Source organism: Acinonyx jubatus, chromosome C1 (assembly GCF_027475565.1).
Source record: "Acinonyx jubatus isolate Ajub_Pintada_27869175 chromosome C1, VMU_Ajub_asm_v1.0, whole genome shotgun sequence".
NCBI classification, from domain to species: domain Eukaryota; kingdom Metazoa; phylum Chordata; class Mammalia; order Carnivora; family Felidae; genus Acinonyx; species Acinonyx jubatus.
Genome location: NC_069381.1, coordinates 29847747 through 29868233, shown reverse-complemented (window position 1 = coordinate 29868233; position 20487 = coordinate 29847747). Strand labels below are relative to the sequence as shown.

Sequence of the window (20487 nt, the reverse complement as noted above, 5' to 3'; positions counted from 1 at the left end):
CCCAAAAGTAAGCTGGATATATGGCAACAAAAATAAATAAGAGGTAAGGCTATGGGACAAGAGGAGACGTGACCAATAGGAAGGAGTAAAGGAGGGAAGGGGGCAGTTCCAAAATAAGACTAGCAAGGGAAAAGCTGGAAGAATACAGACTAAACCTTCAACACTGGTTACCCTGACCAGTTGGACAAAGTAGAGAAATAGAAATACTAGAAAAGAGAACTTTTACTCTTTTTTTGTACTGCTTAAATTTATTACAATGAGCATGTGTGTAGTAACAATAGAATTAGACAAACATAATCGAACTATGTTTTTTCCTCTTTGGTTCTAGGACAGTATTTTTATTTTAAAGGAACTCGTAATGTCCCACACCTGACTAGAGCCCCTTGACAAGTCTTAAACCACTAGGTAAAAAGTGTCAGCTGAAGTCACACTCCCTTTCCCACTCACAAATAATAAGAGCTCACAAGAATGCAAGTAAAGGTCACCTCCCTGACCCCTTCAGTCAGCATGCTTCCAGAACCAGGAGTTTTTAGAGAAAAAGAGACTGGGGCCAGACAGTTGTATTCAAGGAAGTGAAGGCAAAGTTTAAGATCATGGTTAAGAGCTGGAGCTCTGCAGTCTCACAGAGCTAGATTTAAATGCCTGCTCTACCATTTCCTAGTTGTGACCTTGGGCAAGTTATTTCACCAGCTGAGCCCCAATTTTCCCCTCTGTAAAAGAAGTGATGATAATATCAACTTCATGGGGCCATTCTGCAAATTAAATGGTATAATGTATATAAAGTGCTTAACATAGTCCCTGGCACACAGTAAAAACTCAACTAATGGGACTTTATTATTATTACTACTAATAACAGTAATATCCATTCGGCCCATAAAAGTGAAACATCACCCATGGAAGCTACAAAACCAGGTCCATCTCAGCTCTTTCCTATATGTAGCCAAAACCAAAGAGCAGAATTAGCAAGACCAGGATTAAACCTGAACTCTTCCTGTGTCCCTACTGAGAAAATCCTGGTAATAAGTCTTAAGAGACCAGCAAAAGCTAATTTCATGTATACTCCTCTCTTCAGGTAAGAAAGTAACTGAACTTCTGTTTTTATAGGTTGAATTGTGTCCCCCAAAAGATGTTAAAGTCCTAACCCCTAGGACCTGTGAATGTGACTTCATCTGGGAACAAGGCCTTTAAAATTGATCCAGCTAAGGTGAGGTCATCAGGATAGACTCTAACCCAATATCAGGCTGGATTCGTATAAAAAGGGAAAATTTGGACACAGAGACACAGAAATGATGTGAAAGCCGAGAGACAGAGATCACCAGCTACAAGCTAAAGAGCTTCTGAGGCTACCAGAAGCTAGGAGAGAGGCCTGGAACAGACTCTTCCTCACTGCCCTCAGAAGGAATGAATCCTCCTAACACCCTGATTTCAGGCTTCTGGCCTCCAGAACTGTAAGACATTACATTTCTACTGTTTAAGCCCCCTGGTTTTGGTACTTTGTTATGGCAACCCCAGGAAAATTATATGTCATGTTTTTTTTTTGATTATCCTATTATAAACTACCTATTTTTATTTTTTATTTCAAAAAAATTTTTAATGTTTATTTTTGAGAGAGATAGAGAGAGACCAAGTACAAGCGAGGGAGGGGCAGAGAGAGAGGGAGACACAGAATCCAAAGCAGGCTCCAGGCTACGAGCTGTCAACACAGAGCCAGATGCAGGGCTCGAACTCACGAACCGTGAGATCATGACCTGAGCCGAAGTCGGATGCTCAACCGACTGAGCCACCCAGTGCCCCTAGACTATATATTTTTAAATGAATTTTAATTTAAAATCAAAAGGTGGGTTATTTTTAAATGACAAGACCTGGCTATATGTACACCTCTTTCTCTACTATTTCTCATCTCCTAACAGTGAGAATACCATTATGGAAAAAACACATTAGGACCAAGACAGATTCTAACTCTGAATCTGGTATGTCTGCTTTCCTAACCATCCCTGGATGAACAGAAAGAAGGAAAGAGAATTCACGTATGTTGATGATCCACCATATGCCTCACATATGCTAGGTGCCAACCCACATCATCTTATTCAAACTTAACAACATCCCTGCAAGGTATGAACTATTCTCCCCATTACTAACGAAGAAATCAGTGTTTGAAAGGTTAAGTTGCCAAGCACCATAAAGCCAGGAAGTGTCGGAGCCTAGATTCAAATCCCTTGTTCTTAACTACACCAACCTGCTTGAACAAGTACTTTTGAACCAATTCCCTAGATACGATTTTCTACCAAAATTTCTATTTTAATCACTATGTGTTGAATGAATCAATGAAGAGACCTTATAAATCATGTCTAACTCTCCCATTTTTACAGTACAGAAAGTGGCTGAGAGAAGTAAAATGACGTGACCAAGGTACAAATAAGCTAGTGGCAGTCAGGTGTCCAGCCCAAGTCTTCTGATTTCCATTACACCACATAAATTTGAGAACAATGGCAGGACATGAAAATAGAGAGCATGGATGCTAGAATCAGACCACCTCAATTCAAATCTTAGCTCTGCAATTTACTGGCTGTGTGACCTTGGGCAAGTCAACCTCTCTGTTCTATTTCTTCATCTGAAAATAGAGATAATAATACATCTCTTACATGGTTACTCTAAGGACTGAATGAATTTATATATAAAGTATTTAAAATAGTGCCTGGCACATTAAGCACTATATGTGTTAACTACCACTGTTGCAATTGCTATTATTAAATAATGCTAAGCAAAACACCAAAGAATATATACATGCTGACTACACTTTTATAAAATTGCAGACAAATGTACTGAGAGAAAAGAGAGAGAGAAAGGCTCTTTATTCCTATAAATTTGACTAACTTATTAGTAATAACACTTATTATTTACTTTGTGCCAGGCTCAGTATCTGGTATGTTACAGACATTACTAAATTTCATTAAATCTAAGCTATCATCAATTGAAAAATGCACTAGTATTTCATTTGCTCTCCCCAACAGCCCTACAAGTTAGAGAGTTCCCCTATTCTGCAGATGAGAAACCAAAGCACAGAGAGGTTAAATAATTTACACAAGGTCACACAGCTAGTAAATAGTCAAACCAGGTTCCAATCCGAGGTCTGTCTGACTCCAAAGTCCCTTGCACTGAACCACTTAATCACCAACTTGGCGCTTCTCAAACTTTCATGTGCACAGAATCATCTGGGAATCTTGCAAAAATGAAAACTGACTCAGCCATCTGGGGCGGAGCCTAACGTTGTGCATTTTTAACAAGCCCCCAGATGCTGCAGATGCTGCTGGTCCTCCCAGGACCATGGAGTGCCACACTATTCTGTTTCCCGTTACCACCTCTCCTCCTCCCAGGTCTCTACTCCCATCTCAGCAATCAGCTCCTGAAAGGGCCAAACTCCCAAAGGACAGAGGAATCTACTAATCCTTTGTTTCTCTACCACCTTGCTATCAATTTCCTCTCGCCTCCTGGTTCTGTCCCTACTCTCCTTTCTAAGGCAGGCTACACAAAGCTACCTGAGAGGAAGCTAACAGGGAGATGAAAATGAATGGCTGGTTTCCAAGGGGACCTCTCTAATGAAAAAAAAAAAAAAAAAGTTAACCTTATGCTTGGATGATTGGGGTGACAAGGTGCCAACTCAAAAGTCCACATCACCACCGTGACTCTGAATGGTGAGCAAATGATTCTGGGATAAATTGGAAACTAAGAGTTATTTACTCCCATCATTTCTCCAAAGAATGGGTGTGACCTCTCCCCATCCCCATTATCAGCTCAGGTCTCTGAGCAACACAGGTAATTATGGTCTGCCTACTTACCACAGACAGCTAGTTTCAACTGGGTTCACTCCTCTCCTGCTCTACCTGTCCTACATTTTAGGCATTGTCTTTGTGCTCTGGGGGCATAAGAGCACTACCGAACACACTCAGAAGCAGCTGTACTGCACAAGATTGTGACAAAATCATCTTCCTATAGTGGTCCTGGATACCTGGGTTAAAAAGGAAGTCTGAACTTGAACTATATGTGATATAACTGAGTGGGGGTATATAGCACTACCCACAGCACAGAATTGGGTTGTTTTGTTATCTTTTTTGTACTCAAGAGCCCTACAGACTCCTCCCTATTCCCACAACCCCACTGTTAGATGGGGTTGTCTTAAGGTAAACAATTTCTGCAATTCTACTTGAGCCATTCAAATCAGACCGGTTCAAAAGTAGTCTGACTTGCAAATCTTAAAGCAATTCAGACCACAAATTCAAAATATTATACAGCCCCTTAAGGTTAAAAAGGCCTATTGCCAAGTGGGGTTTATCAGGCCTGAGTTCAAAACCCAATTCAGCCACTTATGAGCTGTGTGATCCTCAGGGAAGTTATTTAAGGTTCCTTAAGCCTCAGTTTCCTCATCTGTGAAATCTACCCATGTCACTGGACTGCCATAGGATGCTATTTGTGATGATTACATGAGATAAGGCACCTGGCATTTAGTAAGGGCTCAGTCCATATTAGTTTGCTCTCCCGTACTCTGCTCACAGTTACAGTTATGACCATACTGCACATCAGTATCACATGCAACTACAATTAAGTATGATTTCATGGAAAAAACACCATTCACCTGGTGAGGAGATCTGGCTTTCGCACTAACTAGTTATGTGACCTTGAGCCAGTTATTGCCCCTTTCCATGCCTCACTTCATTCGCTTACAAGGAATAAGAAGAGTGAGCTGAACCGATCATTTGTAGTTCATTCACTCAACAATTATTTATTGAGTATCTACTATATGTCGGATGCTCTTCTTAGTGCTAGGAATACCAGAGTTAATAAACAAACAACAACAACAAAAATCTCTGCTCTCAATGACGCTGCATTCTAGTAGAGAGACAATAAACAAAGTAGAATATGGAGTTCCGGGAGTAAGGTGAAGTAGAACTATAACATTCCAAAAGGGAAAGGGGGGTTAAGGGCATATATAGTTCTAAAAGTTCATGAGATAGGACTTAGAAGATCATATGAGAAAACTACATTATAGTCTGCACAGTGGAATTCTCCATCTGCCGTAACACACTGGCCTTTGGCCCTTGAAAAGGATAGATTATATATTTAGTATACACAAAGCACTTAGCACAGAAACATCTCATACTGACTCCTAGATGAAAGCTAGCCATACATTCAGATTCAAGAGCCAGGGATCTAAAAGGATCCTCCGAAGAACATCTGGGTCAGTTTCCTATCTTTAGCAAATGAAGAATTAAACCATCTATGAGACTGCATTATTTCTTGAAATTCTTCAAGAGCAAAAATGGCACACCATTCTAACAAACTAATGCTATTACCCCAATAACAGGAATCGCTGAAATGTCTTCTACTAGTATTTAATGCCATATCCTCTTATGTATTATGTAGACTGATTTCATGCGGTGAACATTTGTAACAAATCTGGGTGCACAATCTTCGCTCACCAAATACTTCTCCAGCACCTATATGTGCTAGGCACTGTGCTAAGGCTCGGGAACAAAACTTAAAGTGTGTAGAGGAGATAATCATAAAACCAACCAAACCACAATCCACTGTGATATGCATATCAGAAGACTGTAGCAGGGAGGAAAGAGATTAACCATGTGGGAAGAAAGGGTAAGGAAAGGCTTCCCAAAAGTAACAATGTCTGAATTGTGTTTAAGGGTAAACTGGAATTTGCTGGCAGGTGAGGTTAACAGGTAAAAGAAAAATTCCAGGCAGGGGAAACAACATTGGCACAAAGAGACATTCTCCAGCCTGGCATGGTAAGGCAACTGGACATAGCTTCTTCCTGACAAGGTGAAAAATGCAAGAAGCAGGCAGGGATTAAACTTTTTGTTGCATGTTTGCTCTTTACTGTACAGGCAATGGGAACACCGCGGGGTTACAAGCAGCATCTCTCTTTATAAACCAGAATATGAGACGTACGCAAGAAAAGGGGAAGGAAGAAGACAAATAAATGGAGGAGTTCCAAGTCTGCTCTTAGACAAAATATGTAGGCAAAGGGAAGCAGTTCATGATAGCAATAAATATTTTGTCTTTATCATCTCCCTTAATACAGCCCCCACACCTATCTTCTCTTATACCATGAGACATGATTAGTTTAGTACTTCTGAAGATTTTTTTTCCAGGTAGGAGTGTGAAAGAAAGACCAACGGGGACAAAAGGGTTAAGTTGTCAAAAGGAATCACAACAGTAGTAAGGCCCTGGGCTCGTGTACTAGTGATGAGGCTGGAGGAGGTGACAGACGAAGAGAGATGGAGATGGAACCAACAGGACTTGATAAAAGACTCGCTGCCTGGGCAGCATGAGGGAGAGGAACACACGAAGCCCCGGTTTCTGGCTTTAACAATCGGATGGATGGGGAAAGCAGTCATGGAGATGGGGAACACGGGAGGAGAAGCAGGTCTGGAAGAAGGAATGGAGATGATGGCACCCATTTTGGATACAGCAAGTGTCAGCTGTCTGTGGGACAACCACATGCAAAAACCCATCATGAGGGTGCCTGAAGTTGCCAGAAATACAAAGAAAATATAACCACCACCACCATTTGCAAAGTGGTTCAATTCATGAAGTGCATCATACGCATCTCATTCGTTATAACCTACACCTTCAACAAGATCACAATGAGGTTGGGAAGTTCAGACAAAGACACACAAAAAGTTAAGTAACAAAACACACAGTAACAAATGCTCCCAGGCAGTTTTGGTTTATGATGAATTGTAAGAAAAACACTTGTTACACTTAAAGACTGTAATCAAATCACCACTTAGCTTTTCAATCTCTGGAACTTTTTTATTTAACTTTCCACATCACTACAAGTCTATTAAGGGTATTACACATCTTTATAAGTCAGAAAATGAGATATAATCAAGAAAAGGAGAAGGAGGAACAGCAAAAGAACACAGGGGTTCTGGCTCTGCTGTGAGACAACATATGTAGGCAAAGGCAAAGGGAAGCAACTAATGATGACAGCAAATATTTCCTGCCTTTACCAGCCCCCTGAATCCTGCCCCCACATCTATCTTCTCTTGCTAACATACCACCTGTGCTACAGCTATGTTAGATACTGCCTCTTATCCCTTCTCAACAACATATTCTTGCCAGGGCCTCAGCTGCCTCACCCCTTTCCAGGAGCCACCCACAGGATGATCAGAAAGAAGAGGACTAAGAGATGAGAATCTAATGTTCCCTCTCTCTCACAGTGACAGTAGAGGGAAATTCCAGCCCCTGACAGTTCCCCATTCTTCCTTAAAAAGGCAGTATTACATGAATACTGTTTTCATACTTGTTAACAGTAACAATAATACAAACAATGAACAAGTCCTTTGAAAGATGTGAGGACCTCAAAGCACCTAAACTACTCTGGTCCCTGTTTTCCATTTGGGAAACTAACCAACAGAGGCTGGGATGGGTCCTACATACTTACACCTCTGAGGTGTCCCAGACCAGCCCAAACCAGCTTCTTTCGAACCCAACCCTGACCCCAGGGCTTATGGCTCATTTGTGGTGTTTGCGAGGGCTGGAGCGTTTGCAGTAGGTCTTCCTAATGTTACAAAGATAAATGCACCAGAGAACACAAGTCTTCTGCATATTCTCCCTGCCTACCACTTCAGCTACAGGTCACTGGAGAGTGAGACCCTGTCAGGATCCCATCCCAGCCACAAAGAAAGGTAACACAGCAATAAGGTCCTGCATGAGACAAGACAGGACATTACTGAGAAACTTCCCGGCATCAAGGAGCCATGGAGGGCAGCTCGCCTGCCATCCAAGTTGGAACAGAAGATGATTTTGTCTCTGTTGGTCTCCCTTCCCTTAGGACTAGGTCTCTTTCTGGGATATGTTCTACTGTGAAAATGGTAGCTAAATGAGGAATGACCTTCCATTATTTATTCAACTGCTTACACATTCCTTATTGTCTTTTGTCATTTGTAATGTTTACTGTACTGTAAAGTCCTACAGGGCAGACAGAGGGTTTATGAACTCTATTCAGTGTTAGATACTCTGCTACATTCAAAGAGGCTCTTAGAGGCACTTCTGCTGCCAGCAATGACAAGGACAGTAGAAAGAATCCATACATGCAAAGTGGCATGCATCCCCCGAAGTGGACCATTCACTGCACTAGTGAAACCAGAGGCAAGGGACACAAGCAGATATACACACCTCTAGCGGGACATAGAGAGAAACTGTACCTGATAAGCCAAACCAGGGACTGAAACAAGATCAAAGATTCTCCGAATTAGTGGAGACACACCTTCCACTCCCTGGAGTGACTCATGTCAAATTCATCTGAAACAGAGTCCAAATTTACAAAACAAGGAGCAGAAAACAAGCACACTGTGGGGAGTAGGCCAATTAACAGCCCAAGGATGCACATAATGCCAATTCTGAGCTGGACCTAATACATTAGGAAATATCCTCCACTCTAGACTAAAGGTGAAGAAACCAAGCAAGTCGAGGACAAAGGAAAGGGTAACCAATACTCTTTTTAGACATAAAGGTCAGATAAATGCTGAAGGACACTATCACCATCTGAAAGGTAGTGATTATAAGGAACCTGTTAAGGTAAGGCAGGGAGGACTCTGAGTCATGAGAACAAATCCATCACGTTCGCTGCCTGCCTGCCAAAATAAACAAGGAGGAGGTTGCATGTTGTGGAGACAATAGGCACTCTGTCTAGCCTTACAAAGAACCCTGGTCTTCACAAGCCTGGTCTAAATAGACTAGGGAATACTAATCCTGCAGCCTTCATGGAAAGCACAAACGTTTCTAAACTCAACTACCCTGGGAGAATAAGTGAAGCTAGCCTGTGAGATTTATGTCGCAGCTAAGCATGGAATTCCCTCTCTAACCAATGAACCCCGCTCTCTCCATACCAGATAGTAAGATGAGGATTAAAGACCAAAGGTAAGAGAAGCCTCTGTGTTAAGAATCAAAATGCCCCTGACCACTAAAGTGAGATTAAGTCAACTCGTGTGTGTGTGTGTGTGTATACACACACACACACACACACATACACATACATATTTTATACATGTATATATATATATATATGAATCAATTTCTGGCCTATACTTTACTAAATGATAGAAAGGAATGCAAAAGTTACATATTTGATTCCTGCCCTGAAAAAGCTTATCATTTTGCTAGGGGAACAAAACACAAGCCAGCCAGACAGCAATACAAACAATGAATAATCAAGCAGTTACATTTTTTGGAAGGACCCCTTATTCTACAAGGACCACTTGTTCTTCCATCACTCCTATGCTGGAAAACTGATCCTGGACCAATCCTCCTGCCTGCCTTCTCGGCATCTACACTCAGGTTACTGAGAGCACCTGCAGCTAGAGGGAAGGAACGTGCACATGCAAGTGTGTACACACACATACACAAACACAAACACACATGCACACACAAACACACAGCCCCTCCTCTGAGCAGATCACTCCATCCCTTACTTCAAAGAGAGAATAAGAGAAATTTTCTCCATCAGAGAAAATTCCCTCCAGTTCCTACACCTGTAGCTAACCACCTGTATTCTTGCCTTCTTCCCTCTATAATCTTTTTCAGCAGACAGATTCCTCTTTTTACTCTTGAACCCACCCTCCCATGGATTATTCTCTGTTCTTCGAATTTTACCAAACTCTTTCTCTACTGATTTTTTCCAAACAGCACTTAAACATGTTTGCATCTCTCCTGTGTCACGATAAACAAACAAAACTCCCTCCTCTGCCCACCCCCGACATCCCCCTCTTTAGAATGCCCTCCTCCATGGGGGTGCCCAGGTGGCTCAGTCAGTTGAGCGTCCGACTTTGGCTCAGTCATGATCTCACTGTCCGAGAGTTCGAGCCCCGTGTCTGGCTCTGTGCTGACAGCTCAGAGCCTGTTTCCGATTCTGTGTCTCCCTCTCTTTCTGTCCCTCCCTTGCTCATGCTCTCTCTCTCTGTCAAAGACAAATAAACTAAAAAAAAAAAAAAAATTAGAATGCCTTCCTCCTGTTTCTTCAATGTCCAGGTTTCAAGGCTCATGGACTCCATGTCTGCACTCCTCATTTGCTTCCCAACCCACTGCTTGCTTTCGGGATTGCACTTTCCACAACCCCACTGGAAATGCTCCAGTAAAGGTGACCTTTATATTCTAGAGCCAAAAGTCCTTATCTTGCTTGACTTCTTCATAATCTGACACTGTGCAACACAGACTGTTTCTGGAATTCATTTCTCTTCCTCCTGCATCTCTGGGCACTCTCTTTTGGAGGCCAGTTTCCTTCAGGGGATCCTCCTCTTCTGCTCCCAAACCACCCCTCCCCCCCTTGCAGTTTCCCAGAGTTTTTGCCTCAAACCTCTTCTCACAGTACACACTCTCCCAGCAATCTCCTTGTCCATTCCTGGGATTCCATAAGCTGATGACTGACTCATCTATTGCTGATGACTGACTCATCACACATCTATGCGTGAGCGCTACACCCCTTACCTGCAGGACACCTCTGCCCAGCATCCCAAAGACCACCTCGACATCAACACACAGAAACTAACTCCATATCTTCCCCTGCACCAACACTGTCGCCAAGTCACCGCAAATAAGCTTTTTCCTCTTATACTCCCTTTTTTAGTTGATGATCCCACCCACCCATACAGAACCTCAACACAGAAACCTGCCAAGTCATCCTAGGTGCTTCCCTTTCCCCTCATATACCACATTCAGTTAGTCATCAAAACCCATGGATTTTACCCCTTAATCCCATTTCTTGACTTGTCTGCTTGGGTACATTACTACTTCCACAACCTTAAACTCTAATCACTTCCTGCCTAAATTATTATGACAGCCTCCTAACTGGTCTGTAACTAGCCCTGCCCCTTTGCAGTCCTCCTTCACACTGCTGCCAGAGGGGAAATATTTCTAAAATGTAAATCCAATCATAGTCTTCCTTGCCCCCAAATCCTTCAATGGCTCCCAAAAGCCCGCAGGATAAAGCCCAAACTGTATACAGTATGACAAAGCCCCTCAACACTTCAAGCCCTCCCACCTTTCCCACCTCCTCCCATTTCTCCTTCCCTCACATCCTACACCCAGACCTTACTAATACCCCATATTGCCTCTCCTCAAGCTCTTTCATCCACTCACTTTTGTTCGTGCTGCCCAGAATGCCCTTTACCGGAACTTCTGGCCCCAAGTCCAGAATCTTTTAGGTGACAGCTCAGGCATTTCCTCTTGGATGCTTTCCCTGGCTGGCCCTCTCCCACCCTGGCCAGAGTGGCTACATCCCTCCACTTCCCTCACACCAGCATCTACCTGATAGCACTCCCTGAAATGGACTGTAACTGTCAGTTTACCAAAAGGTTTTCCCCATTTGACTGTAAGACCACAGAGATGCAAGGACAATATTTTTGTTTCTTCAACACTTCGCCTACTACCTGGTTCGGAGTAGATATTCCATAAATGTTTATTAATTAAATGAATGAATGGATCCTCCAAACAAGCCCCCTGACACCCTAGGAGATTAGCAGTTCAAGATATAACTGAAGATTTTAGAAGAGATTTAAGAGGATTTCTTGTGCAATTCTTGGCCGGTATTCCTGGAAGCATACAATGAAGGTTGTCCAGAGAATGGGTAGAAGTGGCATTCTGGGGCACTCAGCATTGTGAATTTAAATAAGAAGACTCAGCAACACAACTGTGAGTCACAGGTTCAAATGCACAGCCCTATCTAACAAGTTCAAAATGGAGTAAAATCTTCAAAAGATTTTTATACAAGATAAAAGAGGCCTTTATTTTGGAATAACCCTGGCATAAGGGGTAGTTAATTTTTTTTCTCCAGGCAAAATCTTCTAGAAAAAGAGTTATCAATGTTAGGATCTAAACTTAAGTCCCTGTACCTGCCCAAAATGTCTCTCAAATATACACCTCTCCTCTTTAACATCCCTTAATCTAACCTCATGACACAGTTACAAGAGTGACCTCCTCGAGAATAAAGTTCCACTCTCATCCATCATTTACACAACTGCTACGTTAATCCTATCCATTTCATAATGGTTCCTCATCTTAACATTCAGGACCTTCTCTCCCTCTACCCCTAATCTCCATATCATTCATACATTCATTCATTCATTCATTGATTTTTATTTGACAGTGTTCTACTCGCATGCTCACAAGCGGGGGAAGAAAGGGAGAGGGAGAAAGAATCCTAAGCAGGCTCCACACTCAGCGGAGAGCCCAACACGGAGCTCGATCTCATTACCCTGGGATCATGACCTGAACCAAAACTAAGAGTTGGGTGCTCAACTGACTGAGCCACCCAGGCACACTCATATCATTCTTTTAATGTTTCTCAGTGGCCCCTCATCTCCCCACTACCACTTTCCCCAACACAGTATCTGCTTATAGGTACGAGTAGGTACAATGTGAGCTTATTTACTATTGTTCACAAACTAAAAAGTACAGCCAAAAAAAAAAAAAAAAAAAATCCCTTCCTTTATGTTTCAATCCAAAATGCAACTGAGGGTTGAAACCATCTGAGCTCCAAAAGACCCTTTAAGCAAGTTCATTCTTTTCATCAACACAAAGGAATTGTGTTTACCTTTCTGAACAAAATTCACAATAGAAATTTGCTGTGGTAAGAGGGAATCCAGTAAGTAGTACAGCTGGCAAGGTCCTTGCCCAAAAGAAAGATACTGACTGACCAATTAATTAACTCGTCATAGGCAAATCATCCCTGATCACTGGCACCTCCTTGATGACTGACACATGGTTATGCAGAAGAAAGCAAATTTTGAACAGAGAAAGAAAAATAAATGCTTGTGCCCCATAAGAATAGACTTACACTGCCACACAAATTTATGGAGCCACAGCAAGCTGAGGGTATCAGATCCCAGATGGCCTGTCCTTGAGCACTGCATTCCCTCTGGCCAGAGCACATCTATCTGTTGGTCAGCCTCCCTCTCCATTCTCCCCCTACACACACACACACACACACACACACACACACACACACACACACACAAATAAGGAAGGTGTATTATTTATAACTGTATACTTTCCTGTATTTTTTACAATGTTCTACATTAAATATACATATTACTTTTATAATTTGAAAAGAAAATTATTTTAAAATATGACTTGAAAGTACTCATATGATTGCCCCTTCTCTCTTGAGAGAAACTCCCTGCCAATCAACCACTTACAAAAGAAGTTATAAAAAGTCCCTACGCTGAAAGAGCATAAAATTTCATTGGGAAACGATTCTAACAGACATGAGGCAATGCAAAAATAATACAAAACAGAATAGAGGTTAAGAGACTGTAAGGTAGACATTGTAAGATCAAGGAAGGAGAGATGAATTTCTGAAAAAGTGAGGGGAAAAAGCTGCATGGAGCACACAGGTCCCATGCTTAGCTTTAATTTAAAAACAAAACAAAACAGGTAAGATTTGAATAATCAAAGATAAAGGTAATGGGCCTTCCAGGAAGAGAGGACAGAACGGCACAGGGACAGATATGAGAATCTAGGGGGAATGAATACTGAGACCTACCCACAAGGAGCAGAGAGCTGTGCTGGACAATAGTCAATACAATTAGGTATGCAGAGTAAGTCAAATTATGGAAAGCCCTGAAAGCTGGAGACAAAGAATCAGAGATTCATTGTAATTTATTCCAGGAATTGAGAAGTTCTGGAATTAAAAACAGTATTTTATTAAAAGTAACCAAATGAAAGTTGAAATAACCATTCTCAGATGTTACACACCAAGCTAACAGACCTGAAAGGGCTCCTCCAGGCCAGAGATGAGCAAACACCCCGGGGTAGAAGCAAGACAACTGAGGCTCACACTCCAATCAAAATCATGAAGAACAAAAGCAGAAGCTTTAGCACACCACACAACCTCATCACAACATGGCTCAACTTATAATTACCAGAGGCTGAAAGGGCCAACCTTATTTAGTAAAAGGAGAGCCTGGGTGTTTTCAAGACCACTGAAAAAAATGCTACAAATTCATTTTGCAACCCATAATTATTTACTTGTGAACTTTGATCTTGGAATGTACACTCTGAACAGCTTTCTTTCTACCATCATCTCTAAAACCTGAAATTGGCACTGAAAAATACCAGAATAATAAGGCCTCAGCAGATGCATTTCCCTGGCGTGTATTATGTCACTTGCCAAGCAAGCCCAACCCAAGACGAAGGCAGTAGCTCCTGTAAGCACTGTTAGCACATGCACACGTTTTATGATTTCAACAGCATGAATGTGGCCAAAGTTTGTGATTTCCCAGCAGACAGACTTGACTCACTTTCTGACTTAACAGTGTCCATGTCCAGAAGTAGCAATTATTCTATTGTTCTGTCTAGAAGCTATCCACTCCAATTCAAGGGCTATGTTCTAAAAAGGAACTTAAAACCTGAGTTTACATTTAACCAAGAGGTTGCTTCAGAGTCATTTAGTTAAACAATACTAAAGCCTCAGAATATATTTTCCAACCAATGTGTTAACAAAACTTTATCACTTTGCATTACATTGTTTTTATATAAAAATTTCAAAGTGGGAGTGCCTGGCTGACTCAGTCCATGGAACACACCACTCTTGATCTCGGGGTCCTGAGTTCGAGCCCCACATTGGGCATAGAAATTACTTAAAAAATTTTTTTTTCTCAATGTCAAAGTAATTTACATACCATGAAACCTCTCCCATAATAAAAGGAAAAGAAATTCTCCACAGTTGAGAGATCTGGAAATACATGCCATTTAAGGGCTACCCCTCAGAGGCTAAAAACTAACAACAATGATATTAATAAAGTATTTTCACAAAGGTACCTGGTCTCATCTCAGGTCATGATCTCACGGAGCCTACTTGGGATTCTCTCTCCTCTCTCTCTGTCCTTCCCCTGCACTTTCGCGCACATGCGCGCGCTCTCTCTCTCTCTCTCTCAAAATAAATAAGTAAACTTTAAATAAGTAAAGTATCTTCACAATGATCTCACTTAACCCAAGTCACTGCTCTGATTTTAAAACTTCCTTCTGCGATACAATATGAAACCTTCATCTAGAAGTCTTGGATCCTGGCTCTTGGACAGTAATTTAAGTCTCTATGCCTAAATTTATCCATGTGTATAATACCTTCCTTACAAAATATTATAAAGATCAAATAAGATAAGAAATATGAAACTAGGTTGTAAAAAGTAAAGTATTATCTCCATGGAAGTTTTTCTAAATATGAATGGCCTCATACATGCCAATAGCTCATTTATATTCTCATGAATCCCAAGGAGTTAGTATTATCATTCCCATTTTCACGGTGAGAAACCCACAGATTACAGGTTAAGTAACTTTTCCAAGGTCATACAGGACCAGACTGGAGCACAAGGCTAAAGAAATTCAAAGCCTTATCTCTTTCTACTATATTGTGCTGCCTTGCTAGTTTTGAACGTTAAATAACACACAGACCCTTCACTCCTCTCTGTACAGTGAGTTCTGTAAGTTCTTTTTTGGGATACAAGTAAACAAAAATCAGTCCTAACTAGCTTCTTAAAACCCATGGCACCTAGTGAGAACTCTGACGTTTTTAAGTACCAGAGAGTCCACGTCACCAAAGTTGAAATGTGAATATTCTCTTTTATTCTTTGCCGCGCCTGGCATGTAAAGACTCTTTAAGGCTTTGTGAAAACACAAAAGTGTAATTCTGCGCAAACCAACTTACATATTACCTTCCTGCTTAACCAACCACCAGAAACCTGATTGTATTTGTTTCTAAACCTCTTCTCTAAAACCTAAAACTATGCCCATATGTGGCTGGCTACTTCCGTAGAGTTTGTCCCTATCCCAGGAAGAGTCAGATCCTGGTTCTCCTCCCTCTCTGACTATTCTTAGTTTCCTTTGGTGCTCACAACAACCTCAATCTACTGAGAGGAAAACTTTGTGACTGGCCCAAATCATCTGGATGAAATATTCCTCAAAACAATACATGTCTCTTTCCTTTGTTTCCATGTGTACCAAGCAACCATCTGATTAGCTTCATAAGCACTATGGTATAAGGAAAAGGGTGCTTCAGACTGCAATGTAAGTGTTCCAATCACTGGATTGGTATGTCCTCCACTATGAATTAATAAAATTGGCATACTTGTCGCTTTTTTTAAAACTTTCGATGACTGACTCCCCCGCTGCCCATGAAATAAAGCCATAAAAGAATCTTTATAAGTTGACTCTGAGTCCTTTACAGTATCATCTGCTTCCAAAATTCGAGTCATACCCAACTAGTCACATTCCATTCCTCAAACCCCTCCATTCTCTTTGTACCTTCAAGCCTTTGCATGTGATATTTATTCCTGCCTTCTCCCCTCCCCATCCTCCCCCATCTAACTAAATCCCATTTATCCCTAAAGGCCCACTCAAGTGTCACCTCCTTTGTCAAATCTCCCAATGAACCCAAGTGGAAATATTCATCCCTCCTCTTGCTTCCACAGTGCATTATACATATCTCTGTTCTACTACTTATAGAATCATAATTGGTTGTTTGCATATGTCTTTTCCTTTGCTAGATGTGAATAACCAAGGGCAGGAACCAGATCTTATTCATTATTCTGACACCTCCAGTGCCTAACACTGGGTTACTTGTAACAGATATTTTATTAATTGTTGAAGGATTGAAAGAATGAAGAACGATACCCTGACTTTGTGGGTTGCTACCCACTCTGAAATGTCAGGATTGAGAGTTATTATCTCATATCTCCTGTTTGCTGGACAGTCAGGCTCTGAAAGAGCCTTTGGGATACTTAGGAAATGAGAGAGAGTGTTTATGTCCATGCTGAATCATCTAATCCTGCCAAAATCATGCTCACTACCAACATACAGGGAAATGGTTGCCAGGCATAATTATGGAAAATCCATGCCTGACAACCATTCCTAATGCAGCTGCAATACATACTGCTCTATTCCCTTCACAATACAAATGCATCACTTCCCTTCTAGCCTTTGCCCTTTCCAGGGACAGTTTATGCAGCTGAAAACTTTAGTTCTCCTTCTGAATACCAAAATCCTGTTTCATTTGTAGAATGAAGTGACTACAATTAACAGCAGCAGAGAGAGAGCTCCGACTAATCTAGTGGCCAACCAATAAGAGTCTAGAACCCCAACATCATCAATATCTATTTCCCCAAGTCTCTCCAAAACTAATTCCTGTCTTTGTTCTCCCAAACTATACTCCTAGTCACTGTTTCCAGCTTAGGTAAAGAGTTCTATCAAGGCAGTAAGGGGATTTCTAAATCTGGAAAATGCAAGAATTCCATACAGCGAAGTAACAAAGGCCCGGATGCTAATCCACCCAGACTTCCCAGTGAGAATGGTGCAGTGGGGGGGAAGAGAAATTCTGCACCTATCCTAGAGCAGCCTGCACAACAACTCAAACAGCTCGAGTTAATTTATTATGGCCAACCATTTTCGACTCATTCTTCCCCTCAAGAAAGAGATCTGTGCCTGCAAAGGATCAAATTCCTATACACCTGACCAAAATCCTTCAGAGGAAAGGCAAACTAAGTGAGCCAGTTAAAAGGACTGAGCACAAGAGGCCCCTCCTGGAACCAGCCCTACTTCCCCCTTCTTTCCTAGTTTCATTTCCTAGGAATCCAACTTCCTTTCAGCTGGAGGCCACCAGTAACACGATCCAGTGAGGTGCTGAGATTTCTTCACTTATTCGAGTTATAATCCTGCCAGTTTTTAAAGCTGTCACAGCCCAAGACAGGCCCAGAGTATCCTCCACCTAAAAAGAATGCCGGGTTGCCCAAAAGCCTGCAAAGGAAATTTAATGGAACCATTCACTTAGCAGCAGTTTTTCAATGAAGTTCAGCAGCACAATCTAACCTCTTTGTGCTCTGAAATGAACCACATTTCTTAAAAAGAAAGACCACAGGGGGCTGACAGAAAACTTGCTGCAGGCAGGGAAACCTGGACAGCTTACAGGAGCTGATGCAGAAGGGAACAAGCAGACCTCCTCAGCAGGTCCCTTTTAGCATTTCATTTCATTTCTGTCTCTCTCTGCCTCTCTTTTCTGGTGCATTCTCCAGCAGAACTCTAATGCCACAAGGGAAGAAAAAGAGGGAGCGTTTTACAGCTTCTGCATTAGTTTCCCTTCACTGGGTAGGTGTCGTAAACAAGTATGCTGGATTCAGTCATAGGAGCTGAAGTTCCCTCTCCTTCCGAAGAAAAGAAACTAGAGGCCCGGTCACAAGGGCCCCGCTGAATAAAGCAGGAGAAAGTGCTGCCTCTGGAGTTTCTGGGGGAAATCTCCCAGTCTGTGAAAGCACAGCTGCCACACAAAGCGCCGGCCTGGGATGTTAAAGATCGGAGTTGGGCCCTCAGCTCCCGAGGCCTCCCACCCCTGCCTCGCGCGCGAAGGGCACCCCCGGGCGGCCGGGGACAAGTTGGGGAGCCGCAGTCCGCAGCCCCTCCGTCTGTCAAAACTTTCTCGCGGACACCCAGACCTTGCAGGAGGCACTGGTGTGCGGGACTGCTCAGCCAGAGCGCCTCCGGGCTGCAATCCGAGGCCACCGCAAGCCGTTGGGGAGGGGGGGGGGGGGGAGCCGCGGCAGACCCCCGCCTCCACCGGCTCGAAGCCCCCGGGGCTGGACGGGGAGGAGGCCTCTCCCCAAAAGTGCACATTCACCGACCCCGGCCGCCACGCGACGGAGCGGAGACTGAGGGAGACAAAGGGGGGCGAGGGCCCCCGGGCGGGCTCGCGGCCGGCGGAGCCTCGGCGACGGGAGCCCCGCACGGGGAGCGGACGGGGAGGCTCCTCGCGCCCGACTCCTCCTCCTCCCCTGAAACTCCCCACCGCGCCGGGGCTCCGCAGGCAGCGCCCCGGCTCGCCTCCCTCCAGATAATAGGGCGGCTAATATAACCCGTGCTGGGAAAAGGGCCGTCTCCCGCAGGCTTATCTCAACTCCGCAAATAAGCCGGCCCGAGAATGAGCAGGTCCGGGGCCGGCCCCGACGCCGGGGTGGGCGCGACCCCGCCCGGGCCCCGGCCCACCCGCCACCCCCCACGCGAGTCCCCGACCCCCGACGAGCCCCGGGGCCCCGCCGCGCCGCCCGCCGCACCTTTGTAGCGTTCCAGCACATCCTCGTACGCCTGCACGAACTCCTTCTCCTGGCTGCGGTTGGCCGGCTGCTGACCCGGCACGTAGCCGGCCATGGCCGCCCGCGCCGCTCTCCGCGGGCCCCGGCGGGCGCCGGTTCCAGGCCCGCGCGCTGAGGCGGCGGCGGCGGCGGCCCCAGCCTCGGCCCTTTGTGCGACTCGCGGGAGGCGGCGGCGGCGGCGCCCCGGCAGTCCGCTCTCCGCTCTTCGCCCGCCTCGCCCGGCCTGGCAGTCGCGCTCGGCTCTTCAGCCCGCCCGCACCCGGCCGCTCGCGCTCCGCCGGTCCCGGCTCGCGTTTCCGCCTCCCCACCCCTCGCTCCGCTCCTCCCTCAGCCCGCCCCGGCGCGGCGGCGGCGGCTCCTCCTGTCAGGAGCGCCAGGCCCGGCCCGTTCCCGCCCCTCTCCCGCCGCCTCAGCGGCCCGACGCTGCCCGGCCCCCCGGCTGCCCACGCGGGTCGCGGGCGGCAGGGGACCACCGCCGGCGGGGCCGGGGGCAGCGGGGGCCACGGGGCCGGAGGCCCCACGCGCGTCCGAATGAAGGGCCGGGAGGGCCGCCGCGGCCGCGAGACCCCGGGCCGACGCCACAGGGCGGGCGGGCACCCCGTTCGGCGCTGACCTACACCCGCCGCTGGGACAAAGGAGGGAGCCCCCTGGCTGGAGGAGACCGAGCTGGGCCTGTGCAGCTGCTGGAGACGGGCCTAGAGAACTGAGGGGAAGGCAGAGAGCGAAAGACCTAGATAGATCCGGGGCTAGACACGGTCAGCATGAGGACAGGGGCAGGACCCGGACGGGGCTGCAGCGTGAGGCCGAAGGGAACACTGAGGCCACACGGAATCCCAGAAACAAAGGGTTTTCCAGAAACAGAAGAGACTGAACTTGAAACGGAGAGGGCACGCCAAGCACGATGAAGTAAACCAGGCCAAGGATGAGCCAGAAGCTGAGAAATGACAACGGGGGAGGAATGAACACGGGATTCTGACCTCACGGTGGGGTGGATCTACAGAGGGAAAAGACCCAACAGGATTATTGCGCTGTGACAGCCATCAGAACAGAGAGACTTCCAGATCGAAAGGGAGAAATGTGGGGATGGTTATGGAACAAAGAAAGGGATCCTGGAGCCTAACTGGTCAGGGAAGAAGAAAAGGGAAGCCCAGTAATCTGTCAGGAGAAAGAAAAGTGATGACAGGAAACTAGTAGATATAGGTAGGGATTTAGTGGGGACCGTTTTGAGAAGAGAGTTCCCAGTATCATCTGCCAGTCCATTCATCTGTGTATCCTTCACTCCCAGTATTCACAGACTGCACTGGGGGCCAATAGCTGTGAATGAGGAACTCAGGTAAATGCA

The 20487-nt window shown here is 44.7% G+C and overlaps 1 protein-coding gene across 14 annotated transcripts in view; it reads right to left on the bottom strand.

The window, feature by feature from the left end:
- The window catches only part of MACF1 (microtubule actin crosslinking factor 1), a 328483-nt gene that overhangs the window by 294499 nt on the left and 13497 nt on the right, over positions 1-20487 (bottom strand). The window contains exon 1 of one of the 14 annotated variants that reach the window (XM_053211859.1): positions 19107-19342. The exons of the other annotated variants lie outside the window; for them this stretch is intronic. Coding sequence (XP_053067834.1) covers positions 19107-19200 — 94 coding nt within the window. The 5' untranslated portion in view covers positions 19201-19342. Of the gene's footprint in view, positions 1-19106; positions 19343-20487 lie in introns of those variants that run through there. 14 annotated transcript variants of the gene reach the window in all.